Source organism: Mus musculus, chromosome 4, assembly GCF_000001635.26.
Source record: "Mus musculus strain C57BL/6J chromosome 4, GRCm38.p6 C57BL/6J".
Lineage (NCBI taxonomy): Eukaryota > Metazoa > Chordata > Mammalia > Rodentia > Muridae > Mus > Mus musculus.
Genome location: NC_000070.6, coordinates 135,526,048 through 135,551,634, shown reverse-complemented (window position 1 = coordinate 135,551,634; position 25,587 = coordinate 135,526,048). Strand labels below are relative to the sequence as shown.

The 25,587-nt window shown below is 51.5% G+C and overlaps 2 protein-coding genes across 12 annotated transcripts in view; one reads left to right on the top strand and one right to left on the bottom strand.

Moving 5' to 3' along the window:
* Grhl3 (grainyhead like transcription factor 3) overlaps positions 1-9,748 on the top strand; it is a 31,746-nt gene extending 21,998 nt beyond the window's left edge. The window contains exons 12-16 of one of the 2 annotated variants that reach the window (XM_006538760.3): positions 1,305-1,339; positions 2,308-2,396; positions 3,137-3,222; positions 5,328-5,392; positions 8,862-9,748. In XM_006538760.3, the coding sequence (XP_006538823.1) occupies positions 1,305-1,339; positions 2,308-2,396; positions 3,137-3,222; positions 5,328-5,392; positions 8,862-8,976 (390 nt within the window). In that variant the 3' untranslated portion in view covers positions 8,977-9,748. The remainder of the gene's footprint in view (positions 1-1,304; positions 1,340-2,307; positions 2,397-3,136; positions 3,223-5,327; positions 5,393-8,861) is intronic. The other variant, NM_001013756.2, reaches the window with a different exon arrangement.
* Positions 9,749-13,831: 4,083 nt separating this feature from the next.
* Positions 13,832-25,587, bottom strand: part of Stpg1 (sperm tail PG rich repeat containing 1) — a 43,134-nt gene continuing 31,378 nt past the window's right edge. For 9 of the 10 annotated variants that reach the window (XM_011250357.3, XM_017320458.2, XM_006539289.4 and 6 more), the window contains 3 exons: positions 21,978-22,143; positions 17,806-17,996; positions 13,936-15,058 (listed from right to left, as the gene is read on the bottom strand). In XM_011250357.3, the coding sequence (XP_011248659.1) occupies positions 14,982-15,058; positions 17,806-17,996; positions 21,978-22,143 (434 nt within the window). In that variant the 3' untranslated portion in view covers positions 13,936-14,981. Of the gene's footprint in view, positions 15,059-17,805; positions 17,997-21,977; positions 22,144-25,587 lie in introns of all 10 variants that reach the window. The other variant, NM_030189.3, reaches the window with a different exon arrangement.

Below are 25,587 nucleotides of genomic sequence, written 5' to 3'. Positions count from 1 at the left end.
GTTTCCTGGACCTGCTATTGAAAAGCAGAAAGAAAATTGCTTCTGTTGAACAGCAAGGCGTTTAAAAATGACCACTGACCATGTGGGTATATAGCCTCGGGGACCAGTCATGAGGAAAAGAGAAATGGATTCTCCATCCATCAAACTCTTTGGGCTCACATGAAAGATGTGAGTTGAGGCCACACCCAGGCTGGGCAGCTGGTCCCGGGGAACAGATATGAGAGCCCAGCAACCCTACAGCACCTTGACCCTTTCTGCACCTCTATGAGTCACCAATACTGGGTCTAAGGGTTGGATAGAGGCACACTCCTAAAATCCCATGGCCAGAATGTGAACCCACTCTGAAGCCTCGATCAGGATCCAGGTGCCCTTGGCCACTCATTGGCTGCTCCGCCTGTCTCCCCAGCCAGGGATGCTAACCCAGAGCACCTGCAGCCTGGAGGCACGAGCGAGGCCTTGACTGAGCTATGTTCCCTCCCACTAGCATGCCCATCCAATGTGTTCCCTTGGCCAGACAAGGTCAAGAGCCGGCTTCACTCTGCTCTGCTTCCATCACTATCTTTCTTGACTTGAAGGCCCAGCCCCCAGGCTCCTCAGGAGCGTTTGAAGTCCAGGCCATGGTGCCTGATTAAGTCCTTGGTGTCTGACTTAGGAGGTACATCACAGGGCTGGATACAGCCGCCAGCACAAAGTAGCTCAGACATGCCCAGAAGCATATCCCATCCTTTCTGCTCTCCTGGAAGCAGCCTGGGCAGTAGTATTGGCCTTTCTATATTGATCCTGTTATAGCCTGAGGCCCCAGGAAGGAAGATGTTCACTTAGTGTCCCCAACTGGGTAGACAGCTATTCTGTGGGAAACCAGTGTCTGTACCCAGTGGGGAAGAGAGCACAGGATGGCCCTGAGCCATCTCCTGCCCTCTCTGGCCCTGAGTGCTCACCCCACGGGACCACACGGGGACACCCAACGGGCAGCGCAGCAGCAGTAGCGCCAGGCATGCAGTGTGCTCAGGGGCGTAGCTTCAGCTCCATCTTCCCATGATCACTGGTCCCCAGCAGCAGGCCCAGTAGCTGCAGCTCCCCGCCTCCTCTGGGCTTGCTGCTGGGTCACCAGCCTGCCAGCAATACTGCAGCAGTTCGGTTGTGTCCCTGAGTCCCCAGTACAGCAGCCTGATCTGGACGGTTCACCCCAACTCACTTAGGGAGCCCTCAGTGCAGAACACAGGGGACTCTAGCGTAATACCCACCCCCTTCCTTCCTAGGCCGCTCTTGTCCCTGACCAGAAATGTCTATTCTCTCTGTTGCAGGTTGTCCCCTCAGCAGGACACAGCAGCTCTGACAGGTACAGGAACAGCAGCCAGGGGTCCTGTCCTTTCTTAATTCTGTACCCCTCACGTTGCCTCCTGTCTTTCCCCTGCTCCCTGGAGCCAGGCCTGGGTCCTCCCTTTACATTGAAACCACCTGGGTTTTTATGGGCTTCCCTTACATGGAAAGTTGGCAAATCTCTGGTGAGACACCTGCTTGTAAAAAAACTAAAGGCAAAGAAAAGCCTCCGAGATGGGGATACAGATTTGGGGGAGCACAAACCAGAGCTATGCTGGACATCCCTCTCCCCAGCGCGTCCCCTTCAGAGGCCACAGTCACCCGTGCCCCTCCCTCTGCCGGTCAGAGCCTCTGTCCCAGCAACCCTGGGGGGACCCCCGAATGTTTATAGAGGGTGAGGCAGAAGGGCGGGACGGCGTGAGTGTGTGGCCGTAACTGGCTTGGCTTTGCATGCAAGCCGTCTGCTGGAATCCATTTCTCCCTATAAACAGCCATGTATGTTTTTCATAAGGAGCTTTTCTCCAAATTCTCTCACCATGAGTGACAGAGCTCATTCATATTCTCCAGCTACTAAGTCACAGGGACAGGACTGAACCAGAGCTGGCTTGCTCTAGGCCCCACGGTCCCCACTCCTCCCAAGGCTCTACCCATCCCTGGCTCACTTCTTTTAGAAGACATAATGTGGGCAGTGCTAACAGTTCACTTTGATTAAGGCCACGCACGCCTTGTGCCACCTCCTATAGCATGACAGCTCTCCCCATGGCCGGCTTCTCTAATGTGTCATTTGAGGTTAAGGAACTCAGCCTGGCATGCTGCCAGCATGTGGCAGGGCTGGGGTCTGACCCAGTTAGACCTGTATTCAATCTTAGGACTTCACCTCTACCCTAACACGCTGTTAGCCTTTCCTGGTTCCTGCTCTGCCCTAAGGGACCTGGGGTGGGTTGTGGGGGCAGCTGTCCTCACCCGCCCCTCTCTGCTGCCCTACAGGCTGCCTCTGAAGCGAACCTGCTCACCCTTTGCTGAGGAGTTTGAGCCTCTTCCTTCTAAACAAGCCAAGGAAGATGACCTTCAGAGAGGTACACAGAGTCTCAGAGTCCATCAAAGCCCCCCAGAGCCTTCTCAGAAGCCCCCACCCACCCCATGACTTTCCTGAAGTCCCCCCACCCAAGGCCTTGGAGAGTGTTTAGGCCAAGATTTGGGGATGACTGAGAACACTCCAGAGCTCAGACAGATGTCACAGAGATAGAAGGACATCTGTGGCTTTGACCCTGTTTGGACATGGCTCTCCCAAGGCAGCTAGCACGGGTGACAAGCTTATTGGGTTGGAAAAGGCCTTTGGTTCTCTAAGTAGTTAAGAGTTGGATGGACTTCTATGTCTGGTCGTCTGGCTTTGACCTTCTTAAGCCTGCGACGGGAAGGAGGGTGGGGGATGGGGAACAGAAGCCCTGGAGGCTTAGATGACCTTAGAAAATCCAAGGCCTCCAGTAAGTCAGGAACCAAGCTTAGCAAATGCACTCGGGGGTTCCCAGACACTGCTCCTGATTTCAGCAGCAGCTCTGAAGTAGGTGGCAAGGACCCCAATGCACACACACAGTAATGCCAATGGAGCTAAAATGACCTTTTCAAGGTCACTGACTGCCACATAATGGAGCCAGACCCAAGATTCAAACTCCGGCAAAGCAGGGCAGTTTGGAAAGGACTGGATGCGAGCACACCCTTGCATGCCTTTTGAGAGCCTTCTCCATCCCCCGCCCAGACCCCTACCTCCCACCCACCCCCACCCCCGTGCTCAACATCCTCCGTTCTTGGTTTTCAGTTCTGTTGTATGTGAGGAGGGAGACAGAGGAGGTGTTTGACGCGCTCATGTTGAAGACCCCGGACCTGAAGGGCCTGAGGAATGCGGTAAGGGGCCTCATTTCCCACAGGAGGGCTCCGGTGGTCTGCTCTTCCCACCCCACAGGGGGGCCAGGGCCCTGCTAGGGGGTGTGCCTTGCGATCTTATCACCCTGTCAGAACCCTGCTCCACCCTGAGAGTCACTCACACCATAAATCCTCCTTAATCTGTCTGACAGCCCAGGGCTTTTGTTGGCTTTGCAAACCTGTTTCTGTTTTAATGGGAGTGAAAAAGCCCTCCACAAAAAGGCCAGGCCCCAGAGACGCTCATTTTTTTTTTCCTCCCAGGGTGGCCTCATTCCTTGGGATTGCAGGACTCTAGGGTGGCTGAGGGCGAGGGTGGGACTGTATCTGGACCAGGAGACCTTCCCCAACCCCCAGTCACCTGAGTACAGCCCAGCCTGGGCAAGTTGAGGGTCACCGGGGGCTTTGGACTTGAAGGTGAAACCTCATTGGACAGCTGAGCCCCTGTAGCTGGGAGATCCTTGGCAGCCTTGACGACCTGCTTAATGGAGACCCACGGGCCAAGCGTTTTGTTCTGTCTGCCGTGTGCGTGACTGCCTCTTCCCTTTATTGACTGGGCATCGCCTCGCTCTGAGAGGCCAGGGACTGGCAAAGGTGGCGTAAGTGCCAGTCAAGCCCAAGTTTCCTGCCCTCCGGGCTGTCCTGCTCTTATAACATATTGCCGGCCTGCTTGGCATCAGCCCCAGGAAGTTGGGCTCACAAAAAGTCATTAATGTCACTTGAAAGCAGATAGAATCTTTGGGCTGAACGGCACAGCACATTAGCTTCGACGGCACCCACTCTTGGCTTCTCTGCTTCCCTGGAAGCAGAGCTTGCCGCTCTTCACAGAGCCCTGGCAGCTTCTGATTACAGTGCCGTTAGAAGAAAGTCTAGGGACATTTCTAGCTAGGAGGGATCTCTGTGAAAATTACCCAGGACACCGAACTCTTCCTCATTCTCAACCGCCCAGAGGGGACCACCTGGGCTTAACTGAAGCTTTAAAGCTGCCTGCTCCACTGGGCACCAGTATTTGACTGAGAGCTGACAGTGGGCCAGACCTGGTCCTTCCCAAGTTCTTTTCATTGTCCAAAAGTGAAACTAAGAGAGGCACAGGAACACTGTTCTACAACTCCCCCAGTATGGTGGCACACACCTTTAACCCCAGCATTCCAGAGGCAGGTACAGGCACATCTCTGTAAGTTCAAGGCCAGCTTGGTCTACATAGTAAGTTTCAGAACAGCCAGGGTGATAGAGAGAGATCCTGTCTCAAACAACAACAACAACAACAATGACAAGTTAGGCAACTCTAGTGTGGGCAGGGACCACTTGTCTTGGTTCAGGCAGGCTGCTCAGCCAAGCTTAGAGCCACAGCTGCCTCACCTATAGAGGAAGCTCTCATGTGGACCTAATGGGCCTTTAGGCTCTGAGCCAGGCTTGGGCACTTGGCGCTCCATGGGCCAACCCCATCAGCTGCAATTATGAACTCCTGCTCAGGAGAGGGACATGCGGGGTACCCCACCTAAAAGCAGGTTCTGGAGCACGCCCATTGCTCCCAAGACAGTGACAGTGACACTCATGGGGGCTTTGGTACATGGCAGGAGCTGGCGTGAACATATGACATCATCAGCCAATCATTTAATTCTCTCAGCAGTCCTCTGGCGGGGGGCGGGGGAGGCATTCTTGCTGTCCCCACAAAGAGTCTGCATGAGGTCACCAGCCAGTGAAAAATCAGTCCTTAAACACAGATCCAAAGGTCAGACCCTAGGTGAGAACCAAAGGAAATGGTAGATGCTCAACTAGATATTTTATAGACACTAAAATGCAGTTTGCTAAGGGTTTCTTGTGATTTGGCTTATCATAAGACAATTCAAAATAATATCAAACCCCCTACGGGTGATGTAAATTTATGCGTATGTACGCATGCACAGCACACAGAGGGGAAGGTGCCCAGGTGACAGTGGTGTTCTCCCCAGGGAAATAGGATCATTGTAATTCTCTTTGTTTTCCCGCTATTTATTACTTTTATAGCCACCAAGTAAAAGGCAGTAGTATAAAGTATGTATAAATCCAGTTTGGGCCACAGGCAGTGAAACCTTACCGTTTCCTTCCAGATCTCTGAGAAGTACGGCCTCCCCGAGGAGAATATTTGCAAAGTCTACAAGAAATGCAAGCGAGGGTAAGTGCCACTTCAGTCCTCCAGGGGCTACTCAGAGCTACCAAGGCTGGGCTTGGCCTTGGCGGAGTTACAGAGAGCATGCTCAGTGAGGGTGGAGAGTCCCCAAGTCAGGCCAAGGTCATGGTCACCTCTCCACCTGCAGAAACCTGGGTGAGAGTAGGAGGAGGTGCAAGGGTCTTCTCACAAGTGACCCTCCTGGCATAGAGGGGGGAGTGCGGCTCGCTCATCAGAAGACCCAAGTTCAAGTCCCCAAAACACTGGAGACCAAAGTTCTTCTCTTATTATGTTCATTGTAGCAACCTCCATTCACCCGACTCCTGTTACAGACATCAGACTGAGTCTATCTCATTTAACCCTTGGAATCACACTGGCACACACACCCACATTTTACATGCAGGAAAACTGAGGCTCGGAGGCAATAAGCAGGGGTGGGTGCAGGAGCAGTGAGCAAGGCACCAGAGGTAAGGAGGCCCAGAGGAGCCTCCCCAGGCAGAGGGTGACAGGAAGGGGTGGCTGCCAGGAGCCTAGGTGGGAATTTGATTGGGGATTAGGTTGAAGAGCCCAATCAAAAGAAACTCCAAGGTTCTCTTCCCCCTCCAGGCTACAGCAGGCAGGAGAGAAGCAGGCCATACTCTCCAGGACCTGCTAGTCCTCCCGCTGCTCTGTGGGGAGCACAGCTGCACCCCAATAGACAGTCTAACTCCAGCTGCACTTGAGCATGACCCGCCCGGTGGTCGGCACATTCTCCCATTGAGAATGCCTGGCTTCCTCCAAGCCCCGCCCCCTTGTCCTTCCTCTGTGGCTCCCAGCTAGCCTCCCAGGCAAAAGGCTGGAGTGTAGAAAAGGACCCATTTGGTTTGGGTTGCATGAGAATCTAGAGGGTTTTGTCGGTGTGTGGGGTCTCTCCCCTCCCACCAGCCTCCTCCCTCTCCTCTCCGCCATCCCATCAAGTTTCGGTTTCATACAGGGGCTCACCCTCTGTCTGGAGTAAGACTGCTTCTCGTCTGCTTTGCCCAGACAAGCCCAGCCCCACTTCTCCTTTAGCGCCACACCCATGTGCCCTGCTTTCTGCCCCTCCTGTGCAGGGTTCCCCTGAGGGACCAGGGATAGTCTGTGTAAGTTGGGAAGTTGATGAGCTGTGAGGCTCAGCGTTCTAGCTCCTGGCTCCTTTGCCGGGAGGCCTTCCCATCAATCCAGGCAGCTGCTCAAACTGTAATTGTCATGACTTCCATCACGGAAGTTCTTCCCTCGGGCCAGATACTGTCCCCAGTAATTCCTGGCATCATCCCGGCTGCCCTTGAGCTCGGCAGGATCCCCCCGCCCCCCTTTGAAGCTGAGGTTCAAAGTAGCGGTCCTGAGTTAGAGACTAGCAAAAGAGATTCTCGGTGACCTAAAGTGCACCCCCCCCCCCCACACACACACGGCTTGATCTCACCTCTCCTCCTTGTTCCTCTGACCTCTAAGAAATATGCACATATTGTTCACTCAGCACTGTGGAGCACATGAACTCCACAGCCATGAGAACTTCAGCTCAAAGATAAGAAATATGAAAGACCATATTTCCATATATGAGTTCATTCAAATATATGTCCACATCAGAGAAAGGTGGATATTCTAACCCAAAGCCTACTTTATTCTCACAGGTCTCCTCCCCCCAAGTCCTCCAGACCAAGGTAGATAAAATCAATTTTACAAGCATCATAGAGTGCTTGAAAGATTAACCAACACACTGTTTTTGCTGGCAGTGGGCCAGGGGGGTTAACTCAATACAGGCAGAGGGGTTGGAAGCTAAGAAATAACAATAACTGTTGACAAGTGCCTGCCACTGGCTGGGGACCCAGTTGTCACTGACCTCTTACTGGAGGATCCATCTTCACACCACTGCCCTGGAGGTGCGCTTACACAGCCCAGTACGCTGAGGCTGATGAATGCCATGCTAGGAAACAGACAATTCAACCCTGAAGTTTCCAGAGCACACACCTTCTCTCCTCCCCACCCAGCCCTGCTCTCTAGTGTATCTCCAGCCTTCAGCCCCCAAGATAATGATCACCTGGGAATGCAGGGTCCTGCCAGCCCCCAGACTCTGGGAGCCCCACCTCCAACCTTTTCCCCAAAAGAAGGCGCTGCCAGCTGGTGCTGACAGATGACAGAAATAGCCCAGTGGGCTTCTCAGGTTCACTACTGTCCCTGCCACCCTTCCCAGAGTCCTTACAAAAGCAAGCATCTACTGAGCTCTTGCCTGAACATAGATTTTTGGCTTCCTTCTGACTCCCACTAACTTGTATTTATAGGATTTTGTGGCTCTTTTCCCTATCCTGAAAAGTGATATCATAGAAATACAAAGGTCTAGATTAAAACCTGAGCTCTGCCATCTACTAACCGTGGCTACAAAAGAATAGCTTTGTGTCTTTGAATCGTAGCTTCTCCATTCTATTGCCTGGCATGGCATGGTTGTTAAGAACCCAGTCTTCCTTTCTGGATGAAATTCTGGAGGACAGAATTCAGGTCCAATTAATTTGTGTGCAGGAGCAATGTCCTGCACATGAAAGTGTCCAGCAAAGACTGAAAGATCAGAGATAAATGGATATATGGAGGGAGGATGGAGGAAAGAGATGGGGAGATGGATGGGTAGGTGGATGGATGGACAGATGGATGGATGGACGGATGGACAAATGGATGGATGGATGGGTAAATGGGCAGATAGGTGGATGGACAGATGGATAGATGGATGGATGGACAGACAGATGATGAATAGATGAACAGAGAGATGGATAAATGGTTGAATGTATATGCCCAATTCTATCACCTGCTCAGAAGATTAGCAGGGAGACAAAGCACAGCTCAGGTGACCTCTGGGTGACTTTTTATCAGGGAGGCAGCTCTTACAGGGTACTCTTGATATAAACTATGACTTTGACCCTTTCAGAGCCCATAGCCATGGAGTTCATGCTTCTTGAGCTTCAAGTCCCTGACTTGAGGGTGGAGGCTCCATCCTTCCAGTCTGTTATATAATCCCCTTGAGATTTCAGCTTGACAGGAATCAATTGAGAGGGGTGTTGTATGGCCCCTGTCTCTGGCTCAGGCCAACACACCTGAGTGGCTCAGTGTAGCTTTCTGTGAAACCCAGATTACTACACCTCCTGAACTTGAGTTTACAGTCCGAGCCCCCAGTCTAATGACTGAGAACATAGCATCTCTCCCAGAGTTTCATGTTAGTCACTCAGAAGCATCCACATTCAGCCCAGCAGAAGGGAAGCCATCCACCAGCAGGCACCAGCATGGCATGGCTGGCAGGCTGGGTTCCGAGCTGAAACTTGACCACTGGAATTCCTCATCTTACAGCCTGGTCTTGAGGGTCACAGAAAGCTACAGAAGTGGCCTGTAGCATTGCTATCAAGCTTGTTGCTCAGAGGGTCATGACAGCTGGCCTGGACGCATAGTAACCATGTCTCCCTCCTCTCTCTTCCAGCATCCTGGTTAACATGGACAACAACATCATCCAACACTACAGCAACCACGTGGCCTTCCTGCTGGACATGGGTGAGCTGGACGGCAAGATCCAGATCATCCTGAAGGAGCTATGAGGGCCCGGCCTCAAGCGTCCCACACCCGGGGCCCGGCTCAAGCCACGTACAACCTCTTCTGTGTCAGCTGTTACTTGAAATGCCTTTCTTTGGGAAAGAGGTCTCGCAAGCAACCAACTCGGTGATGTCCAAGCCAGGGAGAGACCAAGAAGGTTCCAGGATCTAAATGTCCCACCCAGGCTCGAACTCACTCCAGAGCTTCCTGAAAGCACCCAGCCCACCGGAGAGTCTGAGCAACACAGACCCAACTGCCTGCTTTCTCTTCTAAGTCCCGCTGCAGAGGCCCTTACAGGGGACGGGGGTCACACCACCTTCTCTGCAGGGCTACACCCGCTGTCTCGATCGGTTCTGACGTTCACTGTTTCCTTTCTACCAACTTCAGACCAGAGAGTTCTCACACTTTGGCCAAATAACTTGAAAACTCGTGACTTTCACAGCAGATGCCTTTGTGAGGCCCTTGGAGAGGAAACTTTCTTATTGACTTCCTCGGCACAAGATGTAAGTCACCATCATCGAGCTGACAGGAACAAATACCCTTGCCACCTACTGTTGTACACATTTCTTATTTACAGTTTTCATTATGTGATTATATATATATATATGTAAGTATATATTATGTACATATATGCAACATTTTGTATGTCCATGTTACATTTTTATCATTTCAAAAATATGTATTTCATATTTCTTGAACTATTTTTTTAGCTGTTATTCGATTATGCATTTTGTATATCATAGGGTTTAGTAATAAAAGCCTACCCATGCACACTTCCCCGGTTTTCATGCGCTTCTTCCTTCTGTGAGACTCCAGTGAGTCTCAAAGACCCAGAAGAGAGGCTCCGGTTGGAGAGGCCCTTCCTCTTTCTCCCTTCACTGTGGCTTGTCCCAAGGGCTTCATGTCCTGTACATGAAGGCTGACAATGGGCATGGCATATTTACCCTGCCAGGCCATAGAATCCACATGTGGTCTCACAAGAGTCATGACGAGGCTCCTCCATGCAGAGAGCAAGGCCCGGGAAGATTCACCACCTCTGTGACAAGTCCCTCAAAGCTAGGCCAGTGGACAGAGCCCAAAGCTGGGACCCATGCCACCAAGACCTGGGCCAACTCTGCCCCTACTTCTCAGGCTAACACTTTCTCTGGATTCAACTCGAACTGCTACCCAAAGGCAGCTACACATCACTTCCCAACTGTACAGCAGTAACATCAGATTGGTAACTTGTAGAGTCATGTGCCAGTGTCTAGGCCTCTGGGGCAGGGGGTAACTTCAAACTAAGTCTTATATCCTCTCCTAGAACAGCCTTCCTGACTCCCTCCCTCCCCCCTCCCTTCCTTCTTTTCTTCCTTTCCACAGTTGTATCTACTCCACTTCCTTACCAATAAAATGTAGTGTGGTCCTCACTGGCCTCCGTGTCCCTCAGAGCCTTGGGCTCTCCATCGAGTCTCAAAGATCCAGGCTGTGGGAGGGGTCAGCAGCCCTGCCTTTTGTCCCAGAAGCTCTGCTTCCCATGAATTGGGATTTCTTCTGACTAAACAAGACTTTTTACAGTTTTATGCGTATGGGTGTTTTGCCTGAATGTGTGTCTTTGTTACACGTTTGTATACTTTTGTTTCTTGGTTTGTTTTTAAAGTTTAAGAACCAAGATACTTTTTTTTTTGTTTGTTTGTTTGTTTGTTTTGGCTTTCCAAGACAGGGTTTCTCTGTGTAGCCCTGGCTGTCCTGGAACTCACTTTGTAGACCAGGCTGGCCTCGACCTCAGAAATCCACCTGCCTCTGCCTCCTGAGTGTTGGGATTAAAGGCGTGTGCCACCACGCCTGGCTCCAAGATACATTTTTTAAGAACTCCCAATTCCAACAGAATCCATGGTCAAATACCACAATCGGCACTGGGAGGCAGGCTACCCACGGGAGGAGCTGGCCTCAGGCGGCGACAAGGACAGGATGCCAAAGGACTCAGCACTGCACTTAGGGAATAGTTTAACACACTGGGGAGATAGTTACTGTTTCGTTTTTATTATTAGATAGGGTCTCTCTGTGTGGTTCAAGCTCATCTTAAACTCATTATCCATAGCACTAGGAGGGTGAGCGCACACAACCAATCCCAATCTGAGACCCTTTGAACATTAAGGCCGAAGATCCACAATGAACAAAATCTCGAGTCTAAAGACAGACTCTGCATGACTAATGCTTCCTCGTGCTTCATCATGGTTGCTGTGACCTGCTCAAGGGACACTGCAGCACCAGGGTTGCATCTCCCAGTCATGCCTCCCTGCTGCTGGGACACCACACTATGCATCAGAGCAGAGTCACACGTGAAGGTGACGTGACAGGAGAACAAAGCAGCTGACAGTGCCAGGCACATCCACGACTCCTAACGTCCTGTAACCGTTTCTGTAACCCAGAGCAACGAGGAAATCCCGGCAGGCCAAGGGGCTGCTGCTAGCCTCACTGGTGTATTGGAATTATCTGGCAGCCTCTACCCTGCCCTTGCCTCTAAATTAGCGTCCTGGATGAAGGCCCAGGCAATGGCACGTTTTGAAGTTCCCTAGGTGATCATAGTGTGTAATCAATGCTGAGGGGCACTGTTCCAAAGAGGCACTGATGCCGTTGGGTCTCTGTGGCTTCCACCTGCACACAGCAGGCTCGGCAGCTTTGGAACACACCTGCTGTGGGGCATAGGACGTGTACTGGAAGCTTCTGCATTCTGTATTACGCCTCCAGCAAGACACCAAAACAGAGCTGAGGGGACAAAAGTCACTTGGTCCCCAAGGACAGCACTCTAACCAGCTTTGAAAAGATTGTCTCTCCTCTTCAAGAAAGTCAGGGGAGGTCAGCTTGCCAATGGCAAGAATAATTCACTCCCTGAAATGAGAAGCCGGGAAGAACAGGAGTTTCTATAGCTTTCACTCTCAGAGGGCAGCTGTTGCCAGTGGGCAGAACACTACCTGTCTGCAGGTAACTGGAGACAGGAGCTGTTGCAGAGGCCATGGAGGGATGCTGCTTACTGGCTTGCTCTCCACGGTTTGCTCGACTTGCTCTCTTATAGAACTCAGGACAACCAGCCCAGGGATGGCAGCACCCACACTGGGCTGGACCTTCTCACATCAATCACAAATTATGAAAATGCCCTGCAGGCTTGCCCACGGCCTGACTTTTTTTTTTTTTTTTTAATGCAGGCATTTCCTCAGTTGAGGTCCCTATCTCTCAAATGCCTTTTGCCTGGGTCAAGTTAGCCAGCACAGGAGAAGTGTGGGGAGAAAGGAATGAGGAGCGGGAAGTGGGGGAGGGGGGAATTACCAAAGAGTCGGATGAACACGTGAAAGACGCAAGCCGAAGAACCGAGTGTGTATCAGACCCAGCACGGCTCGCTAAGCTTGCAGCATTGACTTCACATGGGGCATGTGTAAGAGCAGTCTCTCTGGCCCCGCCCCAGATCCATGACGTCTGTATTCTAACCCAATACCCATGGGATTTGCCTGTGCATTATTTGGGAAGCACTTTGAGAGCAGAGCTGTGCATCCCAGTTCTGCCGAGCTGTATCCCAATGTATCCCACACAGGACTTCATAGGTCAGCCTGCGGCTGCATGGCTGTAATCCCAGCACTCGGGATGTTAAGGCAAGAGGATCTGGAGTTCCAGGACAGTTGGACTACAGAGGGAGGCCTTGTATTAAAAAAAAATCAAAACCAAACACACACACACACACACACACATACACACACACACACTCACAGAACTTAATAACAATGTCTAGATTTGAGCCTGTGAGGCATGAACTAAAGACTCATCCTGAATGTGGATGGTACCCTCCCATGGTTTGCTTCTCTGCTTCTGGTGCCAGCCTTAGCATCCTTAGCTTAGCCATCTTGTGCTCACCCCTGCTAACACACCCTGAGCTCTCCTGACCACCCCATGGTCCCCACCGCGGTGGACCGCGCCCTCACGCTCTGAGCCAAGATTCATCCCTCTTCTTGCAAGTTACCTCTGCCAGATAATCTTGTCAAGTGATGTGAAAGTATCTGAATCCCATGCCCCAAATCAATTAAATGAGAACTTTGAGATTCAAGTTTGGCATGATCTTGGTGTTGGAACCTCTCTCTGCTCCTAGATGAGCCTACCGTCCGTCTGAGGGTTGGGACAGAATCCTGAGCAGCCCAGGACTTCTTCTGAGTCTCTGAAAACTGTTACATGGACCACGTGAGCTTAGGTCCTCAGCCCAACCACAGGCCAGCCTCGGCCCAGCCTTGGTATCAATGGTGAATTCTTGCAGCCCGCCCTCTCACCCCCTCAGAGCGGCCTGTTTCCTTGTCTACTTGGAGAGACAATAATCACTTGGTGGAGCATCACGGTGTCTGAAGAGGCCTGATGCAACTTCCTGTACATTGCACCAGCCTCCACCCAGCATGCCCAGGACCAGGGGACTCCATGTGCTAAGTCTGGGTCAGAGGGACCGGGATGGGATCCCCTGATCCTAGTTCACTTTGGATCTAGCCCTGTTGCCAAGAATCTGTGGCCAGGCACACAGGCATCTTCAAGTTCTGAATGTCAGCTCTGAACAGTCTTCTAGACCTTCTAACATGGAAGTAGAGAGCCCACCCAAGAGTCTCCTCTTTAATAAAATTTATAGTCAACTGCAGCCATCCTTGGAGATACCTTGTCGAAAACAGACACTCTTAAAACTCCTGGGGCTCTGACACCCATTAATGTGCTGGATGCTAGCATGTTAGGTGTGACTCAGCTCACACCTGATCGACCCCACCCACACATCATAAGACCTGAAGGTGTAGACTTTGAAGTCCTGATTCCAACTGAGTTCTGACCACAGACAGCAGCCAAGGATCAGAGCAGGGGAGCCCATGATCAGAATCCTTTATGCTTCCCAGGGTAGACCAGGCTACCTCGCCATTCCAAAGCTTTGGCTTGAGGGAATCTGAAGATCACAAAGAACCCGGCTTCTGTGAGAAGCAAGAATTCCATTTAATTGAATCTGTCTCTTCGTCCCTTCCCTCCTCCTTGCTCATGTCTGCCCCCCGCCCCCACCCCAGGAAGAGAGCCAGTCAGGCAGCCAGTCCAGATGGGAAGCCCAGGAGGCAGAGTTCTCAGAAAATGTCAAGGAAGGGGCCTTGGGAGGAGAGAAGCCCAGGCAGGTGTTTTGGAAGGCAATCAGGGGCCAGAGGAGGGAAGGGGAGGCTATGAGGATGTCATTTAGGAAAGTGACAGACATTATCAGTGTCTGGGATAGGGGAGGGTGGGAGGAGATGAGAGAAGCAGGAAGGGAAGGCACATTTCATCTTCGTTCTTGGTCAGATCTCCCACAAGCCATGATCTCTCAGGGACACCGTCCAACTTAGTAACTGATTCTTACCCTACCCAGAATCAGAGTGGGAAGGCAGGAAGGTGACAGAGACCGGGCAGAGGCAAGTGACTGGGAAGTGAGAACATGAAGGCAGGGGACCCATAAGTCCTCCATGCCCTGGGGACAGTGGCGCCATGCCTCTCGCTCCAGCTAGAGGCTCTGCCTAGCCTGCTGATGTGTGATGAGTGATTCATGCCTAGTTTCCATGTTCTTGCTGTGTAATAACAAGGCATAGCTGAGGGCAGAGGTGCCTCTGCTGCAGGCACCTCTGAGCCTTCCTGCCACCCAGAAGACAAGGACAATCTGGAGGACAGGGCCTCGGCACCCTGGCTGACTTGCTTCTAATTGACCACAGACTGCCTTAGCAGGAGACTGGGGCTCCACATTAGAGTCAGTGCTCCAAAAGTCCTGATCTCTGGGAAGGAGAATCATCAGAACCAGCTTAGAGGCTGACACAGAGGTAGCCAGAGAGCTCTGCTGGGGTGGGTGAGGGGGGCTATGGGAGGGGCAGGGGTGGCCAGTCTCCAGAAGGCAGCTCCAGACAGTATGTGACCCTGGGCTGGGTGTTCTGTTGATAGATGTCTTGAGGAGCAGGGTCAGGGGGTCTGGCGAGCTGAGCCTCTCTCTCCCTCTGCTCCTGTGGCATCACTAGACCGCAGGGACCCATTTGTTGTCTTCATTGTAGAGGAAGGATTGCTTCCCTGGAATCTCTGGCTTGTACGTGGCTGAAGAGAGAGAAGGAAATGGCATCAAGAGACAGAGGTGGCCCGAAGGGCGGATCAGAGCTGGGAAGGGCTCCCTCACCCTGCTCCTGCCCTGCAGCCTGTGTCTAGGGACAGGGAGAGGAAGCAACTGGTTTTGTGTTGCCTGGCTCTTATTTTGAAGGGGCAGGGACAGAGGTCACCTTCGGACGTCTTCCTCTATGCCTCCCTCTCCAGTTTTTATTTATTTGGGATAAGGTCTCTCATCGAAACTTCTGCTCCATGTTGTCTCAGGCGTGCAACATTGATTTTGGCTTTTGCCTGGGTGCTGGGATCTGAGCCTGGTCCTCATGCTTATACAGTAAGCACTTGACCTACTGAGCCCTGTGACGGGGCTTTTAGCTGGCCTCTGGACTGTGGCTTCTGGTACTCTTTTAACTCTATCCTTCCATAACAGAACCAACTTTATTTACAATAGCGCTTTCTAGAAGATGTAAAATGGACATTTCAAGTCAACTGGTACTCTTAAAGAAGGGGGGTTTAAGTTGGTAGAGTTTTGTGTTAGTTCAAATGTTCCCAGGAAAACTGAAATCTATGCCCATTCACGGACTTAGAGAATGGGCTTCATTCTCTAGCAAACAAACCTTGTGAGGCACAGTCCCAGAATCTCTTCCATGCCCTCTCAGGAAGCTACAGAGGGGAGGTCATGGGTCCAGGCAGACCTATGCCTGCCAGAGGCACCACCACAGACATGTTGTGCATCCTCCCAGCCTACCCTTGGGATACTGTGATGGAGGGGACCACAGCAGGAGGAGGGTCCATATCTTAGGGCCCCTGCTTCAGGAATCCTTCATGTGCATCCTTCTCATACACCATTCCAAGAGGACCCAAAAGAGCTCGACACGAAGCCCCAACCATCCCTGGGCCTCCAGAATTCCTGTGTTAGACGCTGTTCTCCTGTCCTGACCAAACGCCCTCCAGGGCTGCCCATCAGGGCTTACCAAAAGGCCGAGCGTGAAAGACAAGGTGGCTGCCGTGTTCGCTCTGCCTTCCAGTCCCTGTGCACATGGCATGGGCCAATGGCTCTTGGTGTCCCATCTTGGTGGAGTGGACCCCTTAGGATGCCAACTCTCAGGGAGATCTACCCTCAGCTCGTGGGGAGGGAGGGAGGAGCCAGGTGGCATCAGAGAGCCACCCCTTCAGCCCAATTCTGGTGTCCACAACAAACAAGACACAGCAGCAAGAGACCTGTGGTGGTTTAAATAGGTTTGTCCCCCACAGTTTCATATGTTTCAATGCTTGGCCATAGGGAGTGGCACTATTAGGAGGTGTGGCCTTACTGGAACAGGTGTGGCCATATTGGAGGAAGTGTGTCACTGTGTAGGACAGCTTTGAGGTCTCCGATGCTCAAGCTCCGCCCATGGTGGATTCGGAGCCTCCTCCTGGCTGCCTTTGGATCAAGATGTAGAATTATTGGTTTCTTCAACACCATGTCTGTCTGCCTGCTGCCATGCTTCCCACCATGATGATAATGGGCTGAACCTCTAAAACTGTAAGCCAGTCCTAATTAAATGTTGTCCTTTATGAGAGTTGCCTTGGTCATGGTGTCTCTTCACAGCAATGAAACCCGAAGACAGGACCCCACCTGGAGACTCAACCCCACCACAGATATCTCAAGCAGTAGGCAGCTTACCCTTCAGGCCTTACCTGTCTTTAAAATTCCTTGGCTAGTCTAGACTCTCTAGTCTTAGTCTTTAAGAGTAAGAAGGTTTCTGAGAACTTTATAAATGCTGTGACCATTTCCTTCTAAAACAATATCTGGGGTGGGGGGCGCTGGAGAGATGGCTCAGCAGTTAAGAGCACCAACTGCTCATCAGAGGTCCTGAGTTCAATTCCCAGCAACAACGTGGTGGCTCACAACCATCTGTACTGGGATCTGGTGCCCTCTTCTGGTGTGTCTGAAGATAGCAACAGTGTACTCATACATTAAATGAATAAATAAATTTTAAAAAGATATATTTCTTTAAAAAATCAAAAACAGTATCTGGGCTCAAAAGTGGCTCAGTAAAGATAGCTGATGAAGCTTGAGGACCTGACCTTAGCTCCCCGGGGCCCTGGGGAAAAGTCAGGGCCACGGGTATGGGTCTGTAACCCTAAACCTGGTGTTATGAAGACAGGCAGGCCCCTGAAGCTCGCTGGCTAGCTGCCTAGTAGAATCAGTGTACTTCAGGGAGAGACCTTGTATCCAAAAAGTAAAAGAGAAAGCTTTTGAGATGACCATGCTCACTCACTGCCAAGCCTGACAGCCTGAGTCCAATCCCCGGGGTCCACAACTTGTCCTCTGACATCCATACAGGTCATGGCATGAGAGTGCATGTATGTGTATGTGTGTGCATGTGCACACACACACACACACACACACACACACACACACACACACGAAGGAGGGAAGGGGAGAGGGAAGGAGAGAGGAGGGGAGGGGATCAAGAGGGGAGGGAAGGGGCGGTCTGTGAAGTGCACGCCTTAGCTAGTACAGTCACTACTGCACAGAAGCTCTGAACCCTTGCATGACCCCAGCCATGGTTTTAAACTGAAAGCCCCCTTTCCATTCAGAAAGAAAACATTTTAGTATTCCGAACTGAGAGCCAGTGACCTGCCAAACCATCTCACCCTTGGAACCTGTTTTAGCAAACAGCCCATAAACTGGTGGCATTTGATGGCCTCGGAATCACACACTGTTGTGGAAGAACTGGGGGTCTCAGTTCTCTGACCTGGGCCGGGAAGGTTTGGTTTGGATGACTTCATTGGCCACCGGCTGGTGTTGGACACAAACGATGCACTGGAGATGAAGTGCTTTGGGGGTCCCTCGTAGTTCACGATCTCATACTGACCAGGGCCAGGCAGGGGTGGCTTCGGAGGCAGGGGCAGAGGGTGGGCAGAAAAGTTCAGGAGTGTAGTTTTCCTTTGGAAAAGACCAAATGGGAAGATGTCACCACAGCAGCCTCATGGGGGAAACAGGAGTGTCTACAAAGCACAGGCAATGCCAGGGGACCCCCCCCCCAAGAGTCTATGGGGCGGTTCACCTTGGGCGGTATCCTAGCTCAGTTGCTTATGAGCCCAGGACCTCTGGGCCTCAGTTTCCTCACCTGTACAATGGTAACCAAACCACACAGGCTTGCCTGGGTTAAATGAGGTGTAGTATTTAAACTATGGTCCTGGGGCAGCGAGAGCACAGACACATTTCTGTCCCAGACGCCTGTTGCTGAGCTCATTGGGAAAAGCAGGTCGCATTGATAATATGTGCTGTCTGTGATTAATTGCTTTAGTCTGGCTGGAGCTCTGAGAACTGATGCCTGAGCGAAAAGAGGCTTTGATGAGCCACTAGTGATGCCTGTACTGAAGCCTGGTTGAGACAAGTCTTTGATGAGCCACTTGTGATGTCTGCATAGCCAGGGAAGAGGAAGCCCTATCTTTCCTTGCAGGGATTTGCTGGTCTACAATTGGCAGATTTCTGCTAACGTTCCAGAACCCTGCTAGCTCGTTCCCCCTTAAGGCTGGAGGCTGGAGTGGAAAGGCCCAGGGCTGGGAATCTGGAACTTGCTGCTTGTATTGTAACTGTTTCACACTGCCATCACCCACAGAGTGGAGCAGAGTGAATAAGGATGCTGTTTCTGCAGGAAGGAGGAACATGGGCAAAGACCCAGCATGGGAGCAGTGTTATTCTGGATCTTTCTGGGAGGCAAATGTGACTGAAAAGTCATTAATGAGAGAGCTCCCTTTAATGTCACACTGTGTAGGAGATGGGGGATGGGAGAGAATGGTAAGAAACAAGAGAACCACCCAGAAATGATAGAGGCTAGCGGGACAGGGAGCGGAGGCAAGCACTGTCTTCTTTTCCTATGTCTGAAACCCTGAGGGAGGGGTGCAAAGAAGGTGATGGAATCCAGACAGCACATCCCCCCCCTCCAGCACCACCCCCACCCCTGTACCCACAGCTGGCTCCAGGTGCTGAGGAGCAGTTGTGAAATCGCTGAGGTTCAGAGGCCACACCCAGGATGGCCAGCAATGCAGTGTGACCAGGCTTTGATGGGTTTCATGGCTTAGTAATGAATAAAAACATCTATTAGACTCTCCCAGGAGCCACAGCAGGGTTAAGCACACTCCTCCGGTCTCCAAGGGACCCCCCTTTGTCAATGGCCTAGAGATAATGGATATCTTCAAGGTCACAGCAGGTCACTTGTAGAAGGCACCTAGGACCCCTGGGACACTCCCAGACACAGGTTCTCTGCCTCGGGGATTCCCAGGTTTGGGAGGGATAAAGGAGCAATTTCCCACAATTCTTCTCCACATTAAAGGGAGGCCGACTGCCTCTGGGGCGGAATGCAGTATCTGTTCTGCAGGGTAGGGCAGTGACAGATAGCTGCCTGGGAAGATGCACCCCACAGTGAATGGCAATCCCCATCCCCCAGGGAACCCTAGGTGGACCCAGGTGTAATTGGCCTAGCATAATTACTGAACTGGAGCCTGCCCAAAGGGCTGGATTCTCTCGAGCTACCCTTGACAGGACAGCATACTGTGCAAAGCTAGGGGCTTCAGAGAGACTCCAGGAAGTGGTCAGAGAGGAGTCTCTGGGGATACCTCCCGCCAGGCAGCAAGGACACCAGAATGACCCCTTTCTGATCCCAAGGGCTTCTTCACCTTGCCTGGCCCTGCCTTCACTGAGTCACACCCCCAGGATGGGGGCTGAGCAACTCAAGAAGGGAAGCGCTGACTGACATCTGCTTTTCAAGACAGGCTTTCTCTGTGTCACCCTGGCCGTCCTAGAACTCTTTGTGTAGGCCAGGCTGGCCTCAAACTCAGACATCCACCTGCCTCAGCCTCCTGTGTGCTGGGATTAAAGGCGTATACCCAGCTCTCTTCACAACCTAAGACAACCCACACAACAAGTCCTCTTAGCTTTGAGTCTGCTTGGTAGCTGAAGGCACCCACAACACGTTCCTCAGCCACGGCACACCAGGCACAAGCGGCAGCCTCTGGGGTGGCACCTGCCCTATGGCCGCCATTCCGGAGAGCTCAAGGGTAGGTCCTCCTCACTGAAGCTTACAGATGCGGGCTGTGGGTTTGAGTCACCATGCCAAATGGCAGCTATGTCCTATTTCTGCAGGGTACAGTGTAATCTCAGCTGTAATGAGTGAGAGCCAGATGTCTGAGGCGGCAGACGCTTCTTCCAGTTTGAACATTAGGTAATGCATCAAAATATCACATGATCTCCATAAATATGCATGGCTTTTATGCGTCAGCTGGGGGAAAAGTAAGAACTGTTTCCAAGTTCTGCTTGCATTCAGCCTTAGGAGCCACAGCAGAGAAGGTCCTCATCTCTGCTCAGCAATGAGGCAAAGTGGGGAGGGAGGTTCCATCGGGGTCAATCCTCTGCCCACGAGCCTGCCCTTTATTGTAACAGTTCCCCCGACAGACTAAGGAAAAGTTTGTGTGCAAAGGGAATTCAAGCCAGCCTGAAGGCAGGAGTCTCTGACCTTTAGAGAGGGACTAGCCATCCTGCTCCCCTGGGAAGGAGCCTGCAGAATCCCACATGGGAGCACAGAGCAAACTTCCACATGAGCCCGAGTCCCTTCTCCAGCTCCTATCTGACTTGACAGAGTCCTGCCTTCCTGCCCTGTGCCCCAGCCTGATGGCCAGATGATGCCCAATATTTCCAGCCTCCTACCAGTTGCCTGGGTGTCTAGCCCAGGCAAGCAATGGACCTGACACCTGCCTTGGCTCTGTGGAGGGGCTCAGGTGTCCACACACTCAGCCCCGACCCCGATGTCACCCTTCCAATGGTTGGACCTGCAAGAAAGGCTCAAACAGGAGGTGACGCCTCTGATGGTAAAAAGATCAACCTTTGGTGCAGTTGGTTCTAGAAGCTCTTCAGCCATTTGAGGAATTCTTAAGCCCCAAATACCTTTGAGTCTCTTAGATGAAAGTAACATTAGAAATGGTGTAGAGAGAGAGGCTGGAAAGAGGGTTCAGTGACAAAGAGCACTTGTTCTTGCAGAGGGCTGGGGTTAGGTTCCCAGCACCCACAAGGCAGCTTACAACCAGCTATAGCTACAGTTCCAGAGGTCCTGTCGCCCTCTTCTGGCCCCTATGGGTACTGCAGACACATGGTGCACAGATAAACATGCAGGCAAAACACCTGTACACATCAAATAACAATAAGAAATTCACATGGTTGTCTCTCTCGGCCTCCCACCCCTACTTTGGTGAAGCAGGGTCTGGCTAAGTAACCCAGACTGATCTTGAATTCTCAATCCTCCTGCCTCAGCCTCCAAAGTGCTAGGATAACAAGCATGCACCAACCTGCCCAGCTGTTTCTTTTTAACTTTGTGTCACTAGTAAGTCACCTTTTGCACCTACTGTGTGCCTGACAAATTTTTAATTCTGAAAGCAATCCTGTAAGGCATGGCTAAAACCCACTCCGCTCTACAGACGAAGGTACGGGAACTCTGTGCACGCTGCCCAGGGGCCAAAGGTCAGATCTAGCTGTTCCCCATCAGTGCACCTCTCCTGGGTGTGTCCCCACTCCTGCCTCTTCCCCAGCGCAGGGAAGACTCCACCTTATAAAAGCGGAACCTCCATGACCCCAGGAGAAGCCAGCTTCAAGAGGGACATAGAAAGAGCCTGGCAGCCCTAAACCTGGGTCTCTATGGGAAGATGTGAGCTGGGAGGACGGTGACTCTAGTGCTGGCGTGGGAAGGCACACTCCAAATACAGGTGCTACTCAGTTAAAGTCACATACTCTCCGATGGCTAATTGAGCATTGTACCATGGCGGCCCCAACCCCCATCCCACCCTGGACTGAGTCCTGTTAAGTGGTGCCCTTCCCATTCTGTCCCTCCAAGGGTCCCCTGGAGCTACCAGAGAAAGAAAATGCAGGACTCACGGGAAGTAAGATTTTTTCAGAATCTTGGTTTGATCATTCGGGTTGTAGTAACCGGGTCCCGGGCCTATTGAGGTCGGCTTTAATCCACGGCCAGTTCTGGATTTGAAGCAGGACATTAAGAACTTTGGCGATTGCCTCACCAGGGACTCGTTGACATTGTAATGCCCTGAACAGAGAGGAACATGGACATGGGATGAGTTACTTCCCAGTTCAGGGAAAAGCAGCGTCTGCCACCACAGGCACCTCACAGCAGACATGGTGACACTGTCACCTCAGCAGATCAACTGGGAAGGTCGCCTGTGTGGGACGACAGTCAGGCCTGCCACTTGGGAAATGACTTCAGCCCATCCGCCTCAGAGCAGCCTGGCAGGGTGGGTCTCACTGTTTCAAACCATACCCAGGACCCTGCAGTTAATACCAGAGACAGAAATTAAATAGCCAGAGGACTTGCAGCCAGCCAGACACCTAAGGAACACCCCATACTGACACAGCTTCCCCTTTAATAGAGTAAGAACACCCAGTCTTCTGGGGACAGGGAGATTCCAATTGCTGAATGTTATCTTCACGGTTTGTACATGTCCAATGAGAAAAGTGTGTGTATGTGTGTGTGCCTGTGTGTCTGTATGTCTGTGTATGTGTCTTTCTGTATGTGTCCATGTGTCTATGTATCTATGTATCTATGTGTGTATGTCTATGTATATGCCTGTGTGTATATGTCTGTGTGTGTGTTTATGTCTGTTATGCATACAGGTATGCATGTGCAGATATGCACATCTGTGTGCACACAAGACCAAAGGTGCCCTTCTCTTGTTCTTTCTACCACTTTCTGCCTTATTTCCTTCAAACAGAGATCTCTCTCTGACAGGCTTGTGGCCAATAAAACTCAGCAGTTTCTTTGTCTCTGCCCTACACAACACTGGAGTTGTGGGTGCATGTGTGACCACACCCAACTTTTTACATGGGTAATAGGGATTTAATATCAGATCCTCGTGCCTATACTGCAAGTACCTGAGGAGCCACCTTCTCAGTCCCCAAGCAATATTTTTTTAAGTTTATTATTTTTAGGTGTTTCTGTTTGCATGTGGGCACAAAGTTCCCCGGAGGGGTCAGAGCTCTCAGGGTTGGAATCCCCTAAAGCTGTAAGCCACTGAAACGGGTGCTGGGATGGGAACCTGGGTCCTCTGGAAGAACAGCAAGTGCTCTTAACCACTATGTCATCGCCTGAGGCCCTGCACAATATTCCTGAGAATCCGCTGCGTGGGGGGGAGGGGAAGTCTAGTTTCCGCTAGAGCAGTGTTTCTCAACCTGTGGGTCGAGACCCCTTTGGGAATCAAAGGACCCTTTCAGAGGGATCACCTAAGATCATCTGAAAACACAGGTATTTACATTATGACCCACAACAGTGGCACGATTACAGTTATGAAGCAGCAACGGAGATAATGTTATGGTTGGGGTCACAGTGTCAGGAAGGCTGAGGACCACTGCCCTAGAGCCGGCGCCCCATTGCTCTTGTCTTAAGAAACCAAAATCAAATCCACTTCATCTGTCCACAAAGCTCCAAGGAGGGGAGAATGGCCTGAGCTGGAGAACAGGGAGCAGCCTCACCCCCCAAGGCTGTCACCTGCTCGCTTGCTCCAGACTTCCCATCAGTCGCAAGTTAGGGGAACTACTCAACAGAGGCGGCGCTCTAGGCATGACGCTGGGCATGCTGGGAGCAGGCAGCATTGCAGGGACTAAGCCAGCAGGGGAAGGGCAAGTTCCACAGTGACACTCTCAAGTGCCCGAAGGCCACTGGTGCATGGCTTGGGAGTTTTGTTTGCGTGTACTCTTAGTTATCTGTATGTGTGCTTGTGTTAGTGTGTGTGTGCTGGTGTATGTGGAGGCCAGACGTCCACTCCTCAGTCCCCTCTGCTTTTTTTTAAATTTATTTTATTTTTATTATATGTAAGTACACTGTAGCTGTCTTCAGACACTCCAGAAGAGGGAGTCAGATCTCATTAAGGATGGTTATGAGCCACCATGTGGTTGCTGGGATTTGAACTCAGGACCTTCGGAAGAGCAGTTGGGTGCTCTTGCCCACTGAGCCATCTCACCAGCACCCCCCCCCGCCCCCTCTGCTTTTTTACAATTGTTTCCATTTGTTTACTTACGGCACGTATTGTGTATTTACAGATTACCACAGCACACACGTGGAGGTCAGAGATTTGGTCCTGAGGACTGAACTCAGGTCAATGGACCATCTTGTCAGCCCTCACAACATCATCATCATCGTCATCATTGTCATTGTCATCATCGAATGATCTCTCACTGAACCTGGAGTCCCAGGTTTGGCCAGATTGGCTGACTGGCAAGCTCCAAGGATCCCCCTGTCTTTGCCTCCCAAAGGGCTTTTTCACTTGGTGATAGAGCCCAGGTCCTTGTGCCTGTTCTCAGCAAGAGCAAGCACTTTGCCCCACCCACCTTAAATAAACAGAAACTCATAACGATTCTCCTGCCTCAGTCTCCCAACCATTGGGATCAGAGATGCCACATACTAACACATTTTTAAAGATATACATGAATACACATACACACAGAGCTTGAAAGTCTATATGACATCATGACATCCGTGCTTTCGTGAAAAGGACAAAATCAGGGCAGAGCGAGGCAGGGCCCGAGAGGGGTCATACCAGGAAAGAAATTCAGTAGAACTGGTGGGACCCAGAAAGGTGGGAACAATCTTAGGAGTGGTGGCATCAGAGGGACAAGATCTAAAGCACTGTAGATCTGACTGTGTTCGTTCTGGCCTTCTGTTTTAGAGACAAGTCTTGCTCTGCAGCTCTGGCTGGCCTCACCCCTAAGGCTACCTTCCAGCGTCTGTCTTCTGAGAGGTTGACTTTTTCTCTAAGCAGATTTGACTTTTCTATTGACTAAGTGGTGAAGAGAACTCTAAGATGCTATAAGAGTCAGCACTGTCGTCTCCAGGCAGGGCATCGGGAAGGAAGGCTGGATGCCCTCTATGGGAACAAGAGGAATGCCCTGCCCCCCCCCCCTTTCCCGTGCTCCGGAGCAGTTGGGTCCTATTCTGTTCTTTGTTACAGGGGACGCTGAGGAGCCTCTGAGAGGGCGTGCTGTCTGTGATGCCCTGTCCCAGGGACCCGTGGTGGGGCCTCTGGCTAAGCCCCAAGGGTGCTGCTTTGTTCCGCTGTATAAACAAACAAGGAGGGGCTTTGTGCGGATGGTGCAAGTGGGGGGGGATTGTGGCTGCATTGAGCCTCCTAATTAGCACTGGTTTTGTTACTCAGCTTCAGCTTGATCTTCTGGCTTTAATCTGGATTTGCTGAAATCTGACATGCCCTGCAATTTTCTCCACACCCTACGCCTCCCTGCCCCTCCTCTGGGTTCTGGGGCCCAAAGTTCCAGGCTTGGCTGGGTAAGGCTGGCGAGAGGTCAGGTTGTGTGGACTATTCTGGAGCCCTCTGAACTAATCCTCTAGGACAAGTGCTCTGGAGACGGAAGTGCGGTCGCACAGGGGTATGGCCACCTTTGGGAATACAGAAGACTACAATACAGGCAAGCTCAGATGTGTTCCTGGATTCTGGTTCCAGAAGGCACCAAGTATCTGAAGGGA